Consider the following 20024-nt stretch of genomic DNA (forward strand, 5'->3'; position numbering starts at 1 on the left):
CCCCCTCTAATTACCCTAGATTTCTTCTCTCCTTCTAAAAGAATAATGGTTATTTTGTTGATTTGTTACTTAGATGATCTGTCCAATGCTGAGAGGTATGATCAGGTCCCCCAATATTATTGTAGAGCAGATGATTCTTCTGTCACTCTGGAATGGGCTTTGTGAAGAGAGACATCCTCTTCTTTTTTTTTTATCTCTGCTGGTGACTCTCCTTGTGTCAGTGCACTCCAGTGGCTGATCTGCTTGGTGGTTGTGGCATCTACCCACTTTCGTGGCAGCCATTATTGTGGTGGCTGTGGTGGACCACCCACGTGGAGGTGTTGTTTTTGGCATGCTCCTTGGCACTGGCGGTGTGCCTGGTTGTTGGGGGGAGGGTCTACTCCCTGGATCCATGCCTCGGATCCCCAGGTGGGCACCTAGGTGCTGGCACAGTATGCCTGGTTGAAGGAACGGGGATCTGGTCCCTGGCTTCATGCCTCACATCCCAGGGCAGACTGAGGTGCTGGTGGTGTGTCTGAGCCAGAACTAATTTTTTTGTCTCCTTTGCTTACTTGTAAAGTGGGGGAACTTCCAGTTGGGACCAGTACTTGAGCTCTTTGGTTGAGCTAAATTGCTGCTTTGCTGCTGCTTCCCTAGGGAAGACTTTTTGTGCAGCACAGGTTTTAATGGTTGATGTTATAGTTACTTCCAGCTCTCCAGAGACTTGGTGCACCTGGGTTGTATAGTAACTCTGATCTGGGCCTGAGTCTTTTCATCAAACTGTACCCCATGCAATTCTATATTCCTGACCAGTCTCCTCTGAGTGTTCCTGTGCTGATCGGGGTACAGACCAGCTGTCCATGCTATGCCCCAGTGTTCCTCCAGTGGGCCCATCTCTCCCACTGCCCATACTCCAAACACTTCCCATGGAACTGGCCATGCTCTGGTCCCTTGCAATGACTCACCAGCCTCTGTGTGGCTCCTTTTTTTCAGTTGTTGTGACTCCTCGCTCCTGTGTGGGTTCATGGTCCTGGTGGCCACCAACGCCCTCTTTTCCCCTGCAGCCTCCAAGGAACTCCATCTGAATGGCACAGCTGTGGCTTTTGCCGGGTGCTGCTCTGTGCGCTCAGCAACTCCAGCCTTAAAGTGGCCGTGGCATGAAACGCTCAGAGCAGTTTTTTCTTTCTCTCATCATGGCTTCTCTCGCCTTCATGTACTCCATAGGTCTCTCCTCCTCTTCCGCTGAGCTCTAGCAGCCCGAACTTGGCTGTTGTTGCTTTTTTATAATTGTAAATTGGTTGATTTCTGGGAGAGAGTGACACTGGGGACCGTCTCTTCCACCATCCTGACTGGAACTCTCAGATTGCTGTATAATTTGTCTTATAAACTAGGGTCCTATTGAGGATGAAAATGATGTTTAAAATTATTTAAACTTATATAATTAAAAAATCCTGACTGGCATTATATCATTGGTAGATTTTTATTATATCAGTAGACCATTATTCAAAATTTTCAAAAACAGAATTATGAGGGCTGGCCAGTTAGCTCAGTTGGTTGGAGTATGGTATTATAACACTAAGGTCAAGGGTTCAAATCCCCATACCAGCCAGCAGCAAAAAATAAAATAAAATGAAAATAGAATTCTTTAGTGAAAGTAACATCCATAGGTATTAAAGCATATTTTTAAAAAATAAATATTTCCTTTTATTGAACATCTGAGTATTAAAAACAGCAGAATAATTATTCTTGGTACTATTCACATTCTTCAATTAGTTTCTTAGTGGTATCTCATTCTAATACTGTGTCACTAATGTTTTTGTAAAGAATGTATTTTTCAGTATAGTTTTATTTGTTAGATTCTTCCTTCCCCACCCTTATTTTCATTAAATTGCAAACATTCACCTTCAAAGTTGCATTTTATGGTTTAAAAGTTTATGGTTGAAATTTGAACTTGTGAGACCTTCAATTGATTCTTCTCTGTGGACCATGATAGTTTTAAGAAATGTTTTGTGAAAATACCCTCTCAAGACTCAGAGCAAATTCTACTAAATGGAAGCTGTTCTCAGTCCTATTTTTTCATATTGAAATGGGTGAATGACACATTCTGAGGAAAGATAGGCCATGTCCTCCATGAATTAATAGCACAATCAGTTATATCCACTTTATATCTTCTCTTTTAAGCTTATTTTTAAAAATACTAGCACCATCTTGAGTGCTGTGTGATAATTTTGATCAGGTGGATGTAAGTTGCAAATTTGGTACTGATTGTATATCTCTAATGTCAGCCTATATTTAAATACCGGCTCTGCTACCTACTATAGTAGCCTTGTGGTCTTGAGCAAGTTATGTGACATTTCCGTACCTCAGTTTCCTCACCTATAAATGGGAATTATAATAGAACATATTTCATAAGGTTGTTAGGAGAATTAAATGAGTTAACACTGTGCTAGAATAGTGCCTGGCACTTGAAAGCCAGACAACTGTTATTCAGGGACTTAATGAATATTTCTTGTTCCCTTCTGCATTTTATTTAGCTTCTCATTGATTTGTTTCTATCTTCAGTGTTTCTTATGTATCTTCCTTTTAGACTAGAGTTCATCGTGGTATATAAGTTAAACAGTATATATTAAAGAATAAAAATAACTTTAAACTGTATAATGGTTCAAACCATGATGGAAACCTGTAGTGCTGAACCAAATAAATCAGTCCTGTGACTCAGCTCATCTCCACTAACTCCTGCACATGCTCTGTCAGTAATCATTTAGTAGCTCTTAAACTCTTCTATTTTAAAGAATAAAAACACTCAAATAATTGCTTAACTTACTGATTATTTTGTCATGTCAGAATTTAAAGTCAGTATTTATCAGCACCTTTAATGGAGTGAATCCCCTCAAACAATTCCTCTGTTTGGAAATACTGCTATAGGTATTTTGTGTCTTGACTTCAGTATTTTATATCCTTGGATACACTGATGAGCTTAGGTGGGCTGTATTTAGCACATTTGCAGGTGATTAATAGGTCAGCCTATGGGAATGTCTCTGGTACAGAAGCCCCATACTAGGGACACAGGCCCAAGGATGGAATTCAGCTCTGTGAGAGTATTATGAAGACGTAGTTTGTCACAAGCCTTACCACCTATTATCTTACATTTTGCTCTTTTCCCTCTAGTGCTGCCAGCCCCATGCTGGTAACCCTTACCAAGGGTGCACTCCTCTTTAGTCTAATTTTGATCCTTGTTGAGTATATTTTTTGTTTTAAAAATCAGTAACTTGAAGGAAACCACCACCACATCAATAACAACAGAAATAATAATAATAATACCTTTAACATTTATGTAGTAGTTACTAGATGTCAGGCACTATTCTAAATGCCTTACGTATAACTCATTTATTCCTCATATAAACTCTGTGAAATAGCTACTATTATTATTTCCATTTTACAAACTAGAAAACAAGCATGGTGGGACAAAGAACTCTACTAGAAGGTAGTAAAGCCAGCATTAAAACCCAGGAAGTCTATACACAATTGGGAGGAAAGGTTAATACTTTGAATGACACACTGAAGATTCAGTATTTCAGCATTGAGGAGCCATAAGACTAAGTATATTTAATATTAAGAAATCAATGGCACAAGAATAAGAGGGCTTTGGTCAAGTAAGCCAAATGCATGGAAAGCCTTAGACGTTTGAGGTGTCTTCAAGCTTCAAACGCTTTGGAAGAGCAAAGTGCATCCACGGTTCTAACTCAGACAGAGGAGTTTGGTTTCTAAACACAATTTTGCAAAGAGTATTATTTACTCTTTTCTTACTAAATCTGTACCAGTTTTGAATATTTGCTGACTACAACATAAACAAATGTCTACAGGAAACTAGACACCTCTATAAGATTTCTTAATGCATTAAGGGAATAGGAAAGTTCTAAGAAATTGTCTTAAATTCATATAGTGATTTTAGAATGGAACTGTAATCAACATTATCTTAATTTCTGTTATGTATTCAAGTTGTGTATATCACTTGTTCTTGTTTATTGTATTTGGGTTTTATGCTTCGTGGTGTCTTTTTTTTTTAATGGAAAAGACGTGAATAGTTAAAAATAAATTGTATTTGACATTTAGATACGGTAAAAATTGAAATGATAATAAATGCTCATTATTGCCTACTTGTGAAGGTGTCAATGTCATGTTGGTAGGGTATATATGGAATCAATGAAACAGAAGGTGAGGTGTCAGTTTTAGATTCAAAATAGTGTTTAACTCAGATTCCAGAAATCTGATTTTTAAAACAAAACTTTTTTTTTTAAGAATGTTTTGCATTTTAATGATGTTCTTTGTTGTACTTTGATATGAATCCTGTTCCTGGCTCAATTTTGAAAGGAATTAACATCAAGTAGACTTCGTGTCACTTAATTATGCTTCTTTTTTTCTATCAATTTTTTAGAAGATTAACCATTTTACTCTGTGGTTTCGAGTTAGCTATCCACAAGCAGCTAATTAAATACTTTTAGAAGAAGAAAAAATGTTAGCTTAATAATAATCTTAACTCATCTTTTAGACATAGTAAAGAAAACTGAACAGCCCAAAGAAGTAAAACTTTTTAGTATGTGACAAACAACTAAGCAACTAAATTTTGGGGGGATTTAGTATTTTTCTGTAACTTGTAATTCATTAAACATTGTTTAATTTTATGTACACATTTCTCATATATATTTTGCTTCATCAAAGCATTATTCCTATTCTCTGTCAGTAATTAGTAAACTTAGAAATCTTTCCAACCCCCAGAACTTATGCCTTATTTTTTAAGAATAGTGCACACACTTGTTAGCATCAGAATTAGTGTTACTCTAAAATGTCAAACCTTTCTAAGAGTTAAGCTTTTTCTTATACTAATGAACATCCTACAGCCTGTTATTCTATTATGCATTAAGTACGTCTGCAATGAACCTTATTTAGAGTAACTGAAAGGGAATAATAGAAAATTTTAAAGTAGTGACATTTTCTTCCAGTGCTGAACTTACATGACGGTTTTCCAGGGACTTCTTTTAATAAGTAAATTAGAATCAGCCCTTTCTTTATAAGTTAATGTTGCTGAAATGCTTAAAATATATTTATCTTAATTTTTTAAAGAAATCATCTTTGTTCAGAGGTCAAGCTGATACCATGAAAAAAAGAGTTTGATTAACTGAGACACCACCATATTTCTGATGTACTTGTAAAAAAACCCATGATGTTTTATTTTATTTCTTAGATTTGTAAATAGATATACAGGGAAATAATTAAATATAGAGAAAGAGATAAACTATACTTAAAATTAACCAGTGTAGTTAACCATTTCTATCTATACAATGGAACGTTCTTTTTTCCAAAAGCTAAGTTTACTGAAAAGATTTTGCCTTAAATTAATTTTAGTAGATAGGACTAATTGGGGGAGTTAATCCTTTATTCTTGACATTCCAAAGCCATTGTATATAAATTTTCTGGGAAAGACAAATAGTTCAGATAAGTAACCACAGTGTCCCCTTTTGGATTTGTATTAATTGACATCAAAAAAGAAGATGGTAATGATAGATCTTATATAGTTGAAGGCTGTCAGAAAGAGGAAAGATTCTAGATTTTTTCTTTATGCTAAAGGATATTAGTAACTGAGAGTAGGAGAAGTGAAGGAAGGTGTAAGTGAGAGAAGGTGGGAAAGGAATGTGGAAGGTGGAGGCAAGCTGTCTGGAAAGTAGCTTTTAGCTCAAATTATGAGATGTTTCTAACCAGTGCAGAATTATCCAACAAAGGAATAAACTTATGGCGATCATGAGCCTTTCCATCTCTACAATTATTTTCTTCTTAAAATATAGGTAGAAGAAGGAACTAAAAATATACGGCTAGGTTCACTAATTGGTTTGATAGTTGAAGAAGGAGAAGATTGGAAGCATGTTGAAATTCCCAAAGATGTAGGTCCTCCACCACCAGCTTCAAAACCATCAGTGCCTCGCCCTTCACCAGAACCACAGGCTTCTATCCCTGTCAAGAAGGAACCAACACCGGGGACACTACGGTAAGTATGTTTGTTTGAATGATGACATAAAAAAAAAATTGTCATGGCAGCTCTCAGGGTATTTTAATCATTATCATATTCAAAACATATTTGTACATTAAGTAGGTAGGTACTGATTTTCCCTTTTTTCTCTAGGACACTGAGACCTAGGAATGATTATTTCACCATCATTGTTCATTCAGTAAACAAATAGTTATTGAAGATATGCTGTATTCCAGGTACTGTGAAAACCCTACTTACCCAGTGGAGAACAAAACAGTTTGTGTCCACATTGTGCTTAAATTAGGTTTTAGAATTCCAGAATGGAATTTGTCAACCTAAATAACAAGCAGAGAGAGTGTCTCTAAAAGAAAATATTTATTCATGAATAGGGCATTACAGTGGGAATACAAATGTCATAGTAAACTAGGTTCATATTTGGGGGGGTAAGGAAAGACAAAGGGTTTTAAGGGAAAAATGAGGATTACATAATTGTTTTGAGATAATTATCCTTGGCTATAAGTATAAATAACAAGGGTGATGCTGGTCAGTTAGACAGGCAGTTGCTGGGCAGATGTCCTCACAGAAATTTTTTTGTGTAAGTTTGTGATGCCTTTGTGCAAGGTTGTGGTTTTGCCAAATCCTTTGTGATAGTTCTTATCAGGCATTTATGCATGAGAACCCTTTCCTTCATGGACTTCCCTGGCTCTGTTTGTCCGGGTTTTTAATACTGACTCCATTTTGATTCTTACAACTTTCACAATTTCATTATACCAAACTTCATATTGTGTTCCCACTCATGGAATTGTTATTACTATAATGTGAATTCCAATTTCACACGTATAACTGATATAAAATGGAATTAGCATTTTTTTTTTTTTTTTTTTTTTCGTGACCGGCACTCAGCCAGTGAGTGCACTGGTCAGTCCTATATAGGATCCGAACCCGCGGCGGGAGCGTCGCCGCGCTCCCAGCGCAGCACTCTACCAAGTGCGCCACGGGCTCGGCCCTGGAATTAGCATTTTAACATGCATTCCTTTTCAAACTATCCTGCGTTTGAATTTCTGACACAGATTAGAGCTCAATTTTGTCTCATTGTTCTGTAACACACAGATACTTGATAAACATCATTTTACTTTAGCTTTACATAGCTTTAGTTGATGGACTCTGCAAATTTCTAAGTTTCATTTATTTATTTTAACGTTCTCTATAATTACAGAGAAAAAGTTCTATAGAGAACCTCTTTTAAACTTACAGAAAAATGCAGACCTTTTCAGTTTTTAATATTTTTTCCTTTAGTTTAACATTGTCTGTTCTTTCTCAGTTCTTGTCAGAAAAAATTCACAGTATTTTTTATCTATTTTTTAATTGACATGTATTAATTGTACATACTTATCCCCAGACAGTTATCTTTCAATACATGTATATAATGTGTGATGATGAAATGAGTATTTTTTGAAATACTGATTTTTAAATTTCATTTACAGCATGAAGTATTACTGACTCTATTGCCATGACTCCCCTTTATTTTCTCCTCTTTCATTTACCATGAAAATCAAAAGGCAGTCACACTGATGTTACATACATAATGATCTTCTCCCCTTGCAAAGGTAATGGAGTATACTCTAATTCTGTTAGGATCAGTTATCATCAGAGGCTCATGTGAGTCTGAGGCCCCACTGTGTAGGTTAAAATCCCACTGACCTATGAACCTGCACAGTTCTGGCCCACACAGTGAATTTTTTTAAAAAGTCTTTATTGAATTGGTTGGTTACTAGTTAACCATATATAAAAATATAAAATTTCAATTTCTCTTGAAAAATCTAAAGATTTTGGAACACTAGCTTATATCAGGTACCAGTGCTTTCCTGAAATGCAGCAAGTGCCAGATGTTTCTCTCCATTTCTTAGCTTTAAATTCTAGACCTAACCTCATTTTTTTTTATATCTTTGTAGTCATTTATGTTTGCTACCTTGCTTAGAAGTCTTAATGGGAGAGTAGAAACTTACTAATCATGTGACCTTGGGTGTGCCTCAGTTTCCCTGCCTGTAAAATCAATATAACTATTTTTATTTTCTTACTATTCTGGAGTGTATGAGTATGTAAAGTAGAAGTGCTATCGTGGAAATATTAAAGACTTTAAAAAATATATGAAGGATATAATTCAACAACAAAACAAACAACCCAATTAAAGGACCTAAGTAGACATTTCTTCCAAGGAGATAAATAGATGGCTAGTAGGGACAGGAAAAATGCAATATCACTAATCATTAGGGGAATGCAGATCAAAACCACAATGAGACACCACTTCACACCCATTAGGATGACCATTATCCAAAAAATAATAAAAGAATCCAGAATATAACAAGTGTTGGCAAGGATGTCGAGAAATTGGACTCTTGTGCATTGCTGGCAAGAATGTAAAATGGTGCAGCCGCTGTGGAAAACAGTATGACAGTTCATCATAAAATTAAAAATAGAATTAGTATGCCATCCAGAAATTCCACTTCTGGATATATACTCAAAACTTAAAAGCAAAGACTCGAAGAGATATTTGTACATCTATCTATTTAGCATTATCAGTAGCATAATTGTGGAAACAACTCATATGTCCAAAATGCTGTGTACACACGCAATGGAATATTATTCAGCCTTAAAAGGAAGGAAATTCTGATACATGCTGCAACATGGATGAACCTTGCAGACATCATGTTGAGTAAAGTAAGCCAATCACAAAAGGACAAATACTGTATGATTCCATCTGTGTGAATTACCTAGAGTAGTCAAGTGATAGAGACAAAGAGTAAAACAGTGGTTGCCAGGGATTGGGAGCGGGTGGGGGGAGTGGGGCAGAGGAATGGAGATTTCATGTTATTTAATGGATACAGAATTTCAGTTTGGGAAGATGAAAAAGTTCTGGAGATGGATGGTGGTGATGACTGCACAGCAGTGTGATGTACTTAATGCCACTCAATTGTACATAAAAATGCTTAATATGGTAAATTTTACGTATAGTTTACCACAATAAAAAATATATGAAAAACAAAATAGTTTCTTATTAATATGTGTGATGAGGAGCCATGAAGAAAGCAGCAGTTAGTCAAAAAAGAAGCTCTTTCTCCTAATGAATATTTACTTCTATTAAAAGAATATTTTGAAATAGTAACTAGTTAAATTTTTATGAAAATTTTTTGACAGTAATATAAACCAGATTAGTACATATTAACTTATTTGACTGTGACCATATTTGGGAGTCATTTTAGCTTTATTACGAGATATTATTTTTGTAATTATCAGCAAAACCATTGACATTTAGATCTATTTGAATCAATATAAGTGTTAATTGGTTCCATTAATCTCCATATTTTCTTCTTAGGTTCCGTTTAAGTCCAGCTGCCCGTAATATTCTGGAAAAACACTCACTGGATGCTAGCCAGGGCACAGCAACTGGCCCTCGAGGGATATTCACTAAAGAGTATGTGTCTGCTTTTTGTAATAACCAATTGCATTATTTATCGTGATGTTCTTTTTTCTAAAAGAATTTAAAAAGAGCCTCTTCAGTCTTAAGATTTAAAAAGAGGTACACTTCTTTTGTACTTTTAATTGCTTTTGTCAGTGTAAATTGTATTCTATGCAAGGGTTGTTCTCTGAATAATTGCAGCATTACTGAAGAACAGTTCTAATTTGGTAACTAAGCCATATCTTTAGAAATCGTGATAAATGCAGAACAGTGAAACTTTATATCATTTTAAGTTTGTATGAAATAACCAAGCAATCTCATTTAAATTTATAAAACATGGAAATACAGATTTTAAACAATTTCATTCGTGTTCATTTGGGTTTTATTAACTCATAACGTTACAAAGCGATTTCCATTATATAGTTGGGTCTGTTTTTAGATTTCCTTTTCTATCCCACAGATCCGTTTGTCTGTGAGTTAGTACCATACTTTTTTAGTACCACGCTTCTAATCATACAAGTATGTATTTTATAGTATGCTTTAAAATCTGATAGAGATATCCTTGTTCTTCTTTTTCAATAAACCAGTTTTCTTGGTTTATTTTTATTTTATTATTCTTCCAAGTGATTTCTGAGCAATTTATCTAGCTCCATGTGTGGGAGTGAGGGCAGAACTATGGTATTTTTATGGGATTGTATCACATTTTAAATTAACTAAGGGAGAACTGATGTCTTTATGATGATGAGTTTTCCTATCTCAGAACACTGGCATGTCTTTCCATTTGTTTAAATTTTTGTCTTTCAAGTGTGGTAAAACATGGCCCCTGCTCTATTGGCATTTAGTCTAGTGGGGACGACAAAGATTAATCACATAGGCTTATGAACTAATGTAAAAATCACAGTAATGATATGTGCTGTACTTCTACTGGCAGTAATGTTAAGTATTTCAATTTGAGTTGATACTTGGAAACAATATACTCATTCCATGTTTATCTAATACGGATAAGGAATAATCAATAATATTGGCCAGAATTTTTGTAAGTTTGAGAGGGATAGAGCAAAGTTTATATAATTAAGTGGCAGTGCTGGACCAGATGTCTTTTCTTTTTATTCTTTTTTCACTGGGTCATTTAAATCTTCTTTAAAGCATTGACTTTCTGTTGGGTGTTTCCTTTATAGAAAGCAGTACAGCTTTAATTCTTAGACATCCTCATTTATATATATTATGGCCTTGCTGATGTGTTAACCAAATATGTGTGTGTGGTACTGTTACACACTACCTGATCTGGAAATCAACTGTCTGACTGAAAAGACAATATCCTAGTTTGAGGGATTTTTAGTTAAAGGACTTAAAACTTTCACTTAGCCACAAAAAATTAACATTAAGAATCCTGATAGCCAATTAAACCTAGTTTTTCTCCCTTATCACTATCTACTGTTATTAGTGTCTACTATTGATATCTTACTTTTGTTAGTCTTCTACCAGTCTATGCCTTAGTAGACTCTCTGTAGAAAAGGGATAAAGCAACTATTTTTATAACAGGCAGACCTGCTTGCCTATAATTCTGAGGGGTAGGATGAAGAGTTTGTATTTAATTCATTAATCGTTAAAGATTTGGTGAAATGTTAAATAATAATAGCTGCCCCTTAGATCAGTTTTGCACATTTGTGTAAGATAAATTGGAGCAGAAAAAGATTTGAGGTAAGGAGATAAGTTAATAGGCTTATAAAGTAATCCAGGTGAGAGATCACGAATACTTGAATGTAAGTAGAAGTAAAAGGGAGATTACTTATACAGACAACATTACAGAATAAGAATCCAGAAGTCTTTGTCAAAGCTTGAATGTGGAGTGTAGGGTAGGATAGCAACAAGTCAAGGAATGAATTTGGGATTCTGGTCTGGTTGATGAAAATTTTGGCTCCAGAAGTAGAAATAAGGGATTTGGGGGAAACATTTGTCTTGGTGGAGTAAGTAATGTTTGAAGCTTATTGTGAGCACTTAGAAGCAATCCTGTTATCAGGATCAGTGAGGTGAAGATGTATCTCAGGAAATAGTTTGAGGTTAGAAACATAGGTTTGGTGGATAATAAAGCAATAGCTGTAATTGAGGTCAACATTAGATAAACTGTATAGAAAACAGTAGAATTCCTCTCTTGGAAGATAGCTGGGAGATGGATGAAAAGTCAGGGAAGATTCACTCTGAGAATGGGCTCTTGAATTGAATGATTGGGTGGGTGACTTTTTGGAGGCAGTTCAGTAGTATGACAGAAGTAGGATAAAGAAATAAAGCTTTCTTCCTTCTTTCTCTTTCCATATGTGCTTAATACATATAAAACACACAAATATCTTTCGTAAAAAAGATCTGAATTGCTAGTTATAATACTAATATAACATATCCTAAAGAGAACAAAATGGTATTATCTTCGGGCAGTATTGAAAGTTATGCTTTTAATATTTTTACCATCTTTCTCTTTTTTACCCAGTTTTCTGTCCTGCCCTTATTCATTAACTCCCTACCATAAAGGAGTCAACCTTTGGTCTTCAAAATATAAAATATTAGAAAAGATTTCATAGAAAAATGGATCCTTAACTCATGCAGTGTTGAGGAATTTTGCTTTTGTATACTACTGAAATGCCTGTGTTTTAAGTTTAACGTTAAGGTGAGCTTTGGAAAAACATTTTGGCTTATTGTCATCTATAGAAATGTCATTTTCTGAAGTGATTGAAAAATTGCAGACCTTGGCATAAGCTACCCCCAAATACCCTAGCACGCATTCTTGACATGGTGAGGGACATTCTTCCTCTGTACCTTGTCAACTAAAAGTGCAAATAGAGTAGAAAAATCAGTTCCAACTGCTGAGGAAGTGCCCCTGACCCATTGTATTTGTGAAGGAAATCATTGGTGTCAGAACTGCTATTTTAATTTTGCATTAAAACAAACATACTGCTCATAGTACATGTTGTACAAAAGCATGTAGACTTTGCTTCACCTGTACACGTGAGTATTTTAAGAAAGCAATTGCCAGGGCTACAGTTGTAGAATACAACATCGAGGTTCCTTGCCTACATCTCAATACCTTTGGTATATCTTGTAGTTAGTGTGTGTTCATATCACAGCATCAAAAATCTGGTAAGCATGGCAAGTGTCTAGTGTGTTTTTAGTGATATTTCTTTTCAAAATTAATTTATGGCACACCCAAATGAATTGCTCTCTGAGGGATCCTGGTAGAGAAGTTTCTACTTGAGTGAACTTTCAAAGCATCCTCTGCTTTTCTGCAGATATGTATTTTGTATTTATTTTTCTCTTAATTTTTACAGCTTTTAATGCCCACCTAATTCTTCGAGTTTAGTCTGATTAATTATTTAATGTGCAGAAATCATTGAGATTGTTCTGTGCATTACAGAAACTAAATTGTTGTCTGTTATTAAACAATAATTAACATTTACCTTTCATGAAGTATGTAAGTGTAAAATCAGCAGTAAAAGTTTACTGTGAACTAATGGCCAGAATTGATTTTCTACTGGCTCGCTTATGATTAATGACCCTTTTAAACTTTTATTCTTCACCAAGTGCCATTTTACCTGAGAATCATAATTACTATATGGATAAAACAAAACTGTATTTTCTTAATAAAATAATAAGTAATAATTATGTTGATCTTGAGATTAAAATGTACCTATTTAGAGTCATCAGCCTTTTTAAAAAACAGATGTATTCAGACATTAACAATATAGATTTTTCTAGTATCTCTGTTCATTTTTGTTTTTGACCAATGACTGAGAGTAAACTAGTGATCTCTATATAAGGATATCAACGTGTTTTAGATTTGCTGCTCTGATGCTAAATGTTAAAATCCAGATTGATAATAGATTTTATTAGGAAGATGTATTTAATCACCTTACATAAAATGGAAAGGGACTGGTAATGTTGGTCTGTGACTTCTAAGAGCTCTTAAAAGCTAAATTTCTTGTGTTGAAGACATTTTTCTGAAATAACAGAAAGCCTTATTTTGTATCAGTGCTCACACTCTTTTCTGTCTGGTTAGGATTTTGGCTCATGACGTATGTTAGCAGAGATTGTAGTCATTTACTAATAGGTTACGTGTAGATGAAATCACAATTACACAGAAAATGGTGCTTTTGGTTATAAATATCATAAATAGATTAAAAATTAATTTCCAAACAGAAGTAAGCTTGTCAAAAGCCTTAACAATACATGAGATCATTTCCTATGACACATACCTCCTCCACTCCCTCTGTTTTGCTCTCACCATCAACATATTGTGAGAACCAGCATTGCCTCCTGTTACTTTTTGTATGGTGGGTAAAAGGCCTTTGTTAGGAAATCCTACTTTTAGCTTTAGATCAGATAGATCCCATTTCTTCATTCAGTCCCAGGATTGCTGTGAATCTAAGATATTTTATTCTATTCTTATGAGAAAAAATTATTCTGACCCCACCTTAGTTTATATTTAATTTGCATAGTATGTGCATAGGTATTAGAAAAGCAGTAGAAAATGCATAGGCTTTGGAGTGGGCCATGCCTGGGTTTGATCCTGGACGTGGCACTTGGTAGCTGCCTACCTCTCCGTCTTTGACTCTCCCCACCTGGTTCATTTCACTCCTTCCATACTGGCCTTGCTTCTGTTCCTAAAAGACACATTTTTCCTGCCTTTACGTTATTGTGTACAAATATTACCTGCTCAGGCCTTCCTTGACCATCCTGTTTTAAAATAACTGCTCTTCTCATCTATCTCTCCCTATCTCATTACTCTTACTTCATTTTCTTCACAGCACATCACTATCGTAATTTGTTTACTTAATTAATTTATGGCTCCCTCTGTAGAATAGAAATCCTTGATGGAAAGTGTCTTGTTTAACATTGTATTCCCAATACCTGGAATAGAGTAGATGCTTAAGAAATACTGACTAAACATGGAATTTAAACCTTTTTGAGCCATTTACTCATCCATAAATTGAGAGTAATAATACCTCTTACACAGCTAGTGTAAGGTTACATGACATAAGTACTTACTTGACTAATAGGCTCCTTTTTTCCACTTTAACCCCATCCTTTAGTACTTAGGAATCCAAGATGATACAGCATTTTAGATCTCCTTGTCAATATGACCCTTTTTTGTAAAATAGTCAGTTCTTTAATTTAGAAACAATTAAGTTAGTTGTATTTATAGTTAAGTTCATACACCCCTTTCTGTCTCTGATATAAAGCATAGGCCCTCTTTCTAAAAAAATGAACCTAACAGTTCTGTAGGACAGCATGGCCAAGTTGTCAGCTCATGGTCTCACAAGGCTGAAGTATTGGCTAAGGCTGGGATCTCATGTGAAACCTGGGGTCCTCTTCTGGTATCATTTGGTTGTTGGCAGACTTCAGTTCCTTGGAGCTGTGGCCCATTTCCTTGCTAACTATCAGCCAGGACTGCTTTCAGGTTCTAGAGGCCACCTTCAGGTCCTTGCCATGTGTCTTCTCCATAGGCAGTTCTCAGCATGCCTGTTTGCTTCTGGAAACGCAACAGTTGAATCTCCCTCAATTCAAATCTCTTCTTTCAGGGATTACGTGGTACGTCTGGCCCCTCCAGGATAATCTGACTTTTGATTAAGTCAAAGTAAACTGATTTGGGACCTTACATTCATAAAATCTCATGAACTTTGTCATGTAATATAACCTAATCATAAGAATGACATCCATCTTGTTCACAGACCCACCCACTCTCAAGAGGGATTACACGGGGTGTCTATACCAGGAACAGGAATGTTGGGGCCATTTCAAAATTCTATTTAACCATGTTACCATAATAGTAAAAGATTTTGTTTGGGGAAGGATAATTGTCATCTCACATATGCTCAACAGATGCTGGGGATTTTTGTTTTCTTTTTTACCAGTTCTTTCGATAAGCAATGTCTAAATATTAACTGTGTTTGAGAAATAATTTGTCTTTGATTTGTATCACCTCGAAGTTGTTTTTAGGTTATGTAAAACAATTTTTATTAATTGGAAAAAGTACTTCTGAATTAATTGTTAGGTATTAAAATTTTCTAAAAGTCATTTTAAGAACATATATTGCTTTATACCCACTGTCACTTAGCATCATGAATTGAGGGTTTGGTATATTTTGTAGTCTAATTACATCCTTTTAAAAACAATTTTTAAAAAATTTAAATTAAAAAAATTTACAGAGTAATACAAAGGCAAGTTTGTACCTAGTTTATTTTTCATTCTAAATGATGCTGTGGGTTAGATTTACATTAGGTTGTACTGATAGCATATTGAGCAAAATTAAAAATGGCATGATTTCATGGCCATAAAGAAGCTGATTTGCACTAGAATAAACAATAATTTAGTAAATATCCTGATGAAAGCTGATCACTTTCTGAATGCTATGTGAAAATTATTTCGTGAGTATAAAGAATGAGGGTATAGTTTAATTAATAAATTGATCATCTACCAAGTGACATCCATTAGCCAGAAAAAAGACTAATTTCCTTTTTAAAAATTACTATGTATACCCAATACCTTGATAAAATTCTAATTATTGTTTGATTTTTGAATATGTACAGATATCATAGCCATTGTACAAATAAGATGAATCAGCAGACCATGTAAGAGACAGGACTTAATTTTCTAGCTCAAATCACTTTGTATTATAGCCTTCACATCTGTATATATCTATGTATCTCCCCTTCACATCTCCCCTTCATTTTCTGATAGTTTTCTTATATTTCTTGTTGCTAATCATGGTTATTTAACTCTATCTTAACTCTAGGGATGCTCTCAAACTGGTACAGTTGAAACAAATGGGCAGGATCACTGAGTCCAGACTGACCCCAGCCCCTTCAGCCACTCCCGCAGCACCTTTGCCCCCACAGGCCACAGCTGGGCCATCTTATCCTCGGCCAATGATCCCACCGGTATCAACTCCTGGACAACCAAATGCAGTGGTAATGCCCTCTGAATAGATTTATATTTTTCAGATGTAAGTGTGAGAGAAAATAAGAATTACTGTATGTTTTACCAGTACTTTTACCAATCCATCTTAGTAGTAGCCAAAAGTGATAAAGAAAAACATTCCAGATTCTTTGTTTTGCAGATTTCCTAGCAGTAACTAAATTTGTTTGTAAAGCACTAACTTCCAAATAAAACATTAGAACTGTGACTCAATTTAAATTGGCACAAGTTCCACAACTTTAGTACCATATGTATACTCTATAATTATACTTTTCACATCTTTGTTTTTCTCGAGCTTCATACTAATAATTGGTAGCTGACACTAGTTCTCTTTTGTGGATATGTTTTATATTTCACCTAGGGAATTGATAGTCTCACTACAAAGAGCTATATAGATGATAGAGCTAGTCATCCTTTCCTTCGCATATACACGCAGTATAATAGCCTTTTTTTGTTTTCAAATTACTCCATTTTGCCTCTCTGTCTCTTTTTTCTAGTAACTTTCATGTCATTTGTTTCTCATCAGAAGAAATGTGGTATAATCAGGTTTATTTAAAATTTAATGTGCACTTTAAAAAGTAAAAATAAAAATAAATAAATAAACCTACAGTGGTCTTTCTAATGGAGAAGTGTATTCCAATGTAATATTTTTAAAGAGTTGAAACAGTACAAGTTTGATGGGAAACAGATTTTTTAATGTGCATTAATGTTTCATGATTACATACACAAAAACTGTATGTGTAGTCAAATCTTATTTCTTTAAAGAGTAGGTTATTCAAATTAGGAAGGTAAACCTTACTTTCAAATTCTTATGTTATGTAGAGAACATTTATTCTATTTGATAAAGTACTTTGTTAACATAAAATATTTAATTCCTTAACAGGGTATTTGTAAAAAACAAATCATCTGTACTTTTGGCTGTTGTGTATTATCCTGAAGTGATTATAATCAAGTCCCAGAATGGAGTGAAGGACAAGGAAGGAAATTAGATGTAATTTAAAGTCTGTCATGCTTTCATGAGAGGTTCAAGGGAACAGAATGGAAAAGCTACAGTGACATTACAGGAAGATGTTATTATCTCATTGTACTCTCTGTTATTAATTCCTAGGAAATAAGATACTCGTGTTTTTTGTTTTTTTTTTTTTAATTATAAATCAAAATAGAAATGATTTGGCAGTTTATCCAGTATATTGGATTATCTTTTTCTACCATATACCATCTTAATAAGAAATGCCTGTAGTTGGTTTGTTGATATATAGGTTGCTTTGAGTTTTATTGAGTGATGTTTGTTAAAAAAAAAAAAAAAAAAAAAATGCTGCTTACAGGTGGTACATACAGTATATGTAAATGTCTGTCCTCTATCTTTCTCTCTCTCTATATATATATATGTATGTATACACACACATATTCATACACACAGTATATAGTATCTGTGTGTGTGTGTGTGTATAACGTGTATATAGTATGCATACATAGTATACAAATACCCATGAGGGAATTATTTTTTATGTGGTAGATTTCTTTTTAATCATCTTAAACATAGTAATATAAGATGTCCCATTCACAACTGAAAGATGAATTTTACCACTTTTTTTCCTTCATTCATATACTATAAAGCTTAAACTACTCAGATTTTTCATCTTCCTCCCTTATACTAAGAATTTTTAAGAGTACTTTTTCTGTATTAGTCTTCAATTAATATCATAAGTCACTGAGAATGAATTTCAGTTATGAAATTGTTTTCTGTTTTATTTTTTCCCATTCTACTTATGGTTTAATGGACAGGTTGCTATTTTTTTGCAGGGCACCTTTACTGAAATCCCCGCTAGCAATATCCGAAGAGTTATTGCCAAGAGGTTAACTGAATCTAAAAGTACAATACCTCATGCATATGCTACTGCTGACTGTAACCTTGGAGCTGTATTAAAAGTTAGACAAGATCTGGTCAGAGGTTAGTAAAGTTGAATGTTCTTAATACGATACACATGCTAATTTAAACTATCATGAAATAATTTATATATATAAGATTCACATTGTATATAACTTTTTATTTCAATTTTATAATCCACTTGCAACTCTACTCTGGGTGTATTTTGTGCTGAGTAAAGAATTGGTTGTTTTCCTATAAGAAATAAATTGGTTTTATCCTATTGAATAAATTATGGATGGATTACCTTTATGTGGAATAAGGGATTCTGTTCTACCTTGCTTTTATTCCCCTTTTGTCATATTTGAATAATGTACATTTGGTTGACATTTACTCAGCAGGCAGTTATTGAGTCCAACTCAGTCACGCAGTGAGCTCTACAAATAATACTATGGTTTGGTTGGTTGTTTGTTTTTGTTTGTTTTTAAAAGCAAAGAGTAGGCTTAATTTTCTGGTTTGCTTTAACTTTCACGTATGCAAATTTTTTTATTAGGACATATGAATGATTTGCTTAGGCTAAGTGGTGTTTTTAAAAAATACTTTTTGGTATGATATCCAAACAAAGCAGTCCTTACCATTTTAGCGAGATTAATATTCCAAACTGATTTAAAGGTGATTTAAATTGTAAATATATTTTAGATATCACTCTTCTTTCTTCAAGTTGTAATTTTATATTTTTTCTTCAAAATGAATTTCCAAGTTACTAAATTTGTAATGTTTCTCCCAAAAATCTATTAAAAATAAGGTTGCTGAGAGACAGCTTTGGAATTGCGGGATGATATGGTAAATCTATTTTAGTCTTTTGAGGAACTGCCATGCTGTTTTCTATAGTGACTACACCATTTTACATTCCCATCAGCAGCGCACAAAGGTTCCAATTTCTCCATATCCTTGCTAACATTTGTTATTTTGTTTTTTTGATAGTAGCTATCCTAATAGGTGTTATCTTCTTCATTTTTGAAATATATTTGTGCTGGGTGTAGCATTTTGAGTTAACAAGGTTTTTGTTTCAGTACCTTAAATAAAAATATCATTCCATTATCTTCTGGCTTACAGTATGTCTGCTGCCATTCTTAATATTGTTCCCATGTGTATGAAAATTTTTCCTCTCTCTGGATGCCTTCAACATTTTCTCCATTAGCAATTTGACTATTATATGTCCAGGTGTTTTTGGTGTTTTGTTTCCTATCGTATTTTTCCTATTTGGGTTTCTCTCAGCTTCATAGGTTTGTTGTCTGTCTTTAATTTTGAAAACTTCCCAGCTGTTATTTTTAACTATATCATCTGCTCTGTGTATTCTCTCCTTGGGACTCCAATTATAAATGTTAGACTGAATTGTTTAAAGCCCTTTTTTTCCTTTTGTGTTTCAGTTTGGACAGTTTTTGTTGACCTAGTTTCAAGTTCACTGATTCTTTTCTCTGTTGTGTTTAGTCTGTGAAGCTTGACAAAAATATTTTTTATCTTTGTTAGCATGGGGCTTTCTCCCTGGATTTCCATTTGAATGTGTTTTATAGTTTCCATCTCTCTGCTGATAGTCCCCATCTGTTCAAGCAAGTTGACCATACTCTGTCCTCTTCATTCCCATTCCCTGACAGTGGGTAATCAATTCCTGTGTTTGTCTCTCCTCTGCACACATTATCACCCTTGGGCATTCAGTTTGCCTGTTTGCTTTGTAA

At 34.4% G+C, this 20024-nt stretch overlaps 1 protein-coding gene across 1 annotated transcript in view; it reads left to right on the plus strand.

Moving 5' to 3' along the window:
• PDHX (pyruvate dehydrogenase complex component X) overlaps window positions 1-20024 on the plus strand; it is a 77114-nt gene that overhangs the window by 40989 nt on the left and 16101 nt on the right. The window contains exons 4-7 of the mRNA XM_063093639.1: window positions 5820-6019; window positions 9375-9473; window positions 16240-16414; window positions 18225-18372. Coding sequence (XP_062949709.1) covers window positions 5820-6019; window positions 9375-9473; window positions 16240-16414; window positions 18225-18372 — 622 coding nt within the window. The remainder of the gene's footprint in view (window positions 1-5819; window positions 6020-9374; window positions 9474-16239; window positions 16415-18224; window positions 18373-20024) is intronic.

Source organism: Cynocephalus volans, chromosome 4 (assembly GCF_027409185.1).
Source record: "Cynocephalus volans isolate mCynVol1 chromosome 4, mCynVol1.pri, whole genome shotgun sequence".
In the NCBI taxonomy this organism is placed as follows: Eukaryota; Metazoa; Chordata; class Mammalia; order Dermoptera; family Cynocephalidae; genus Cynocephalus; species Cynocephalus volans.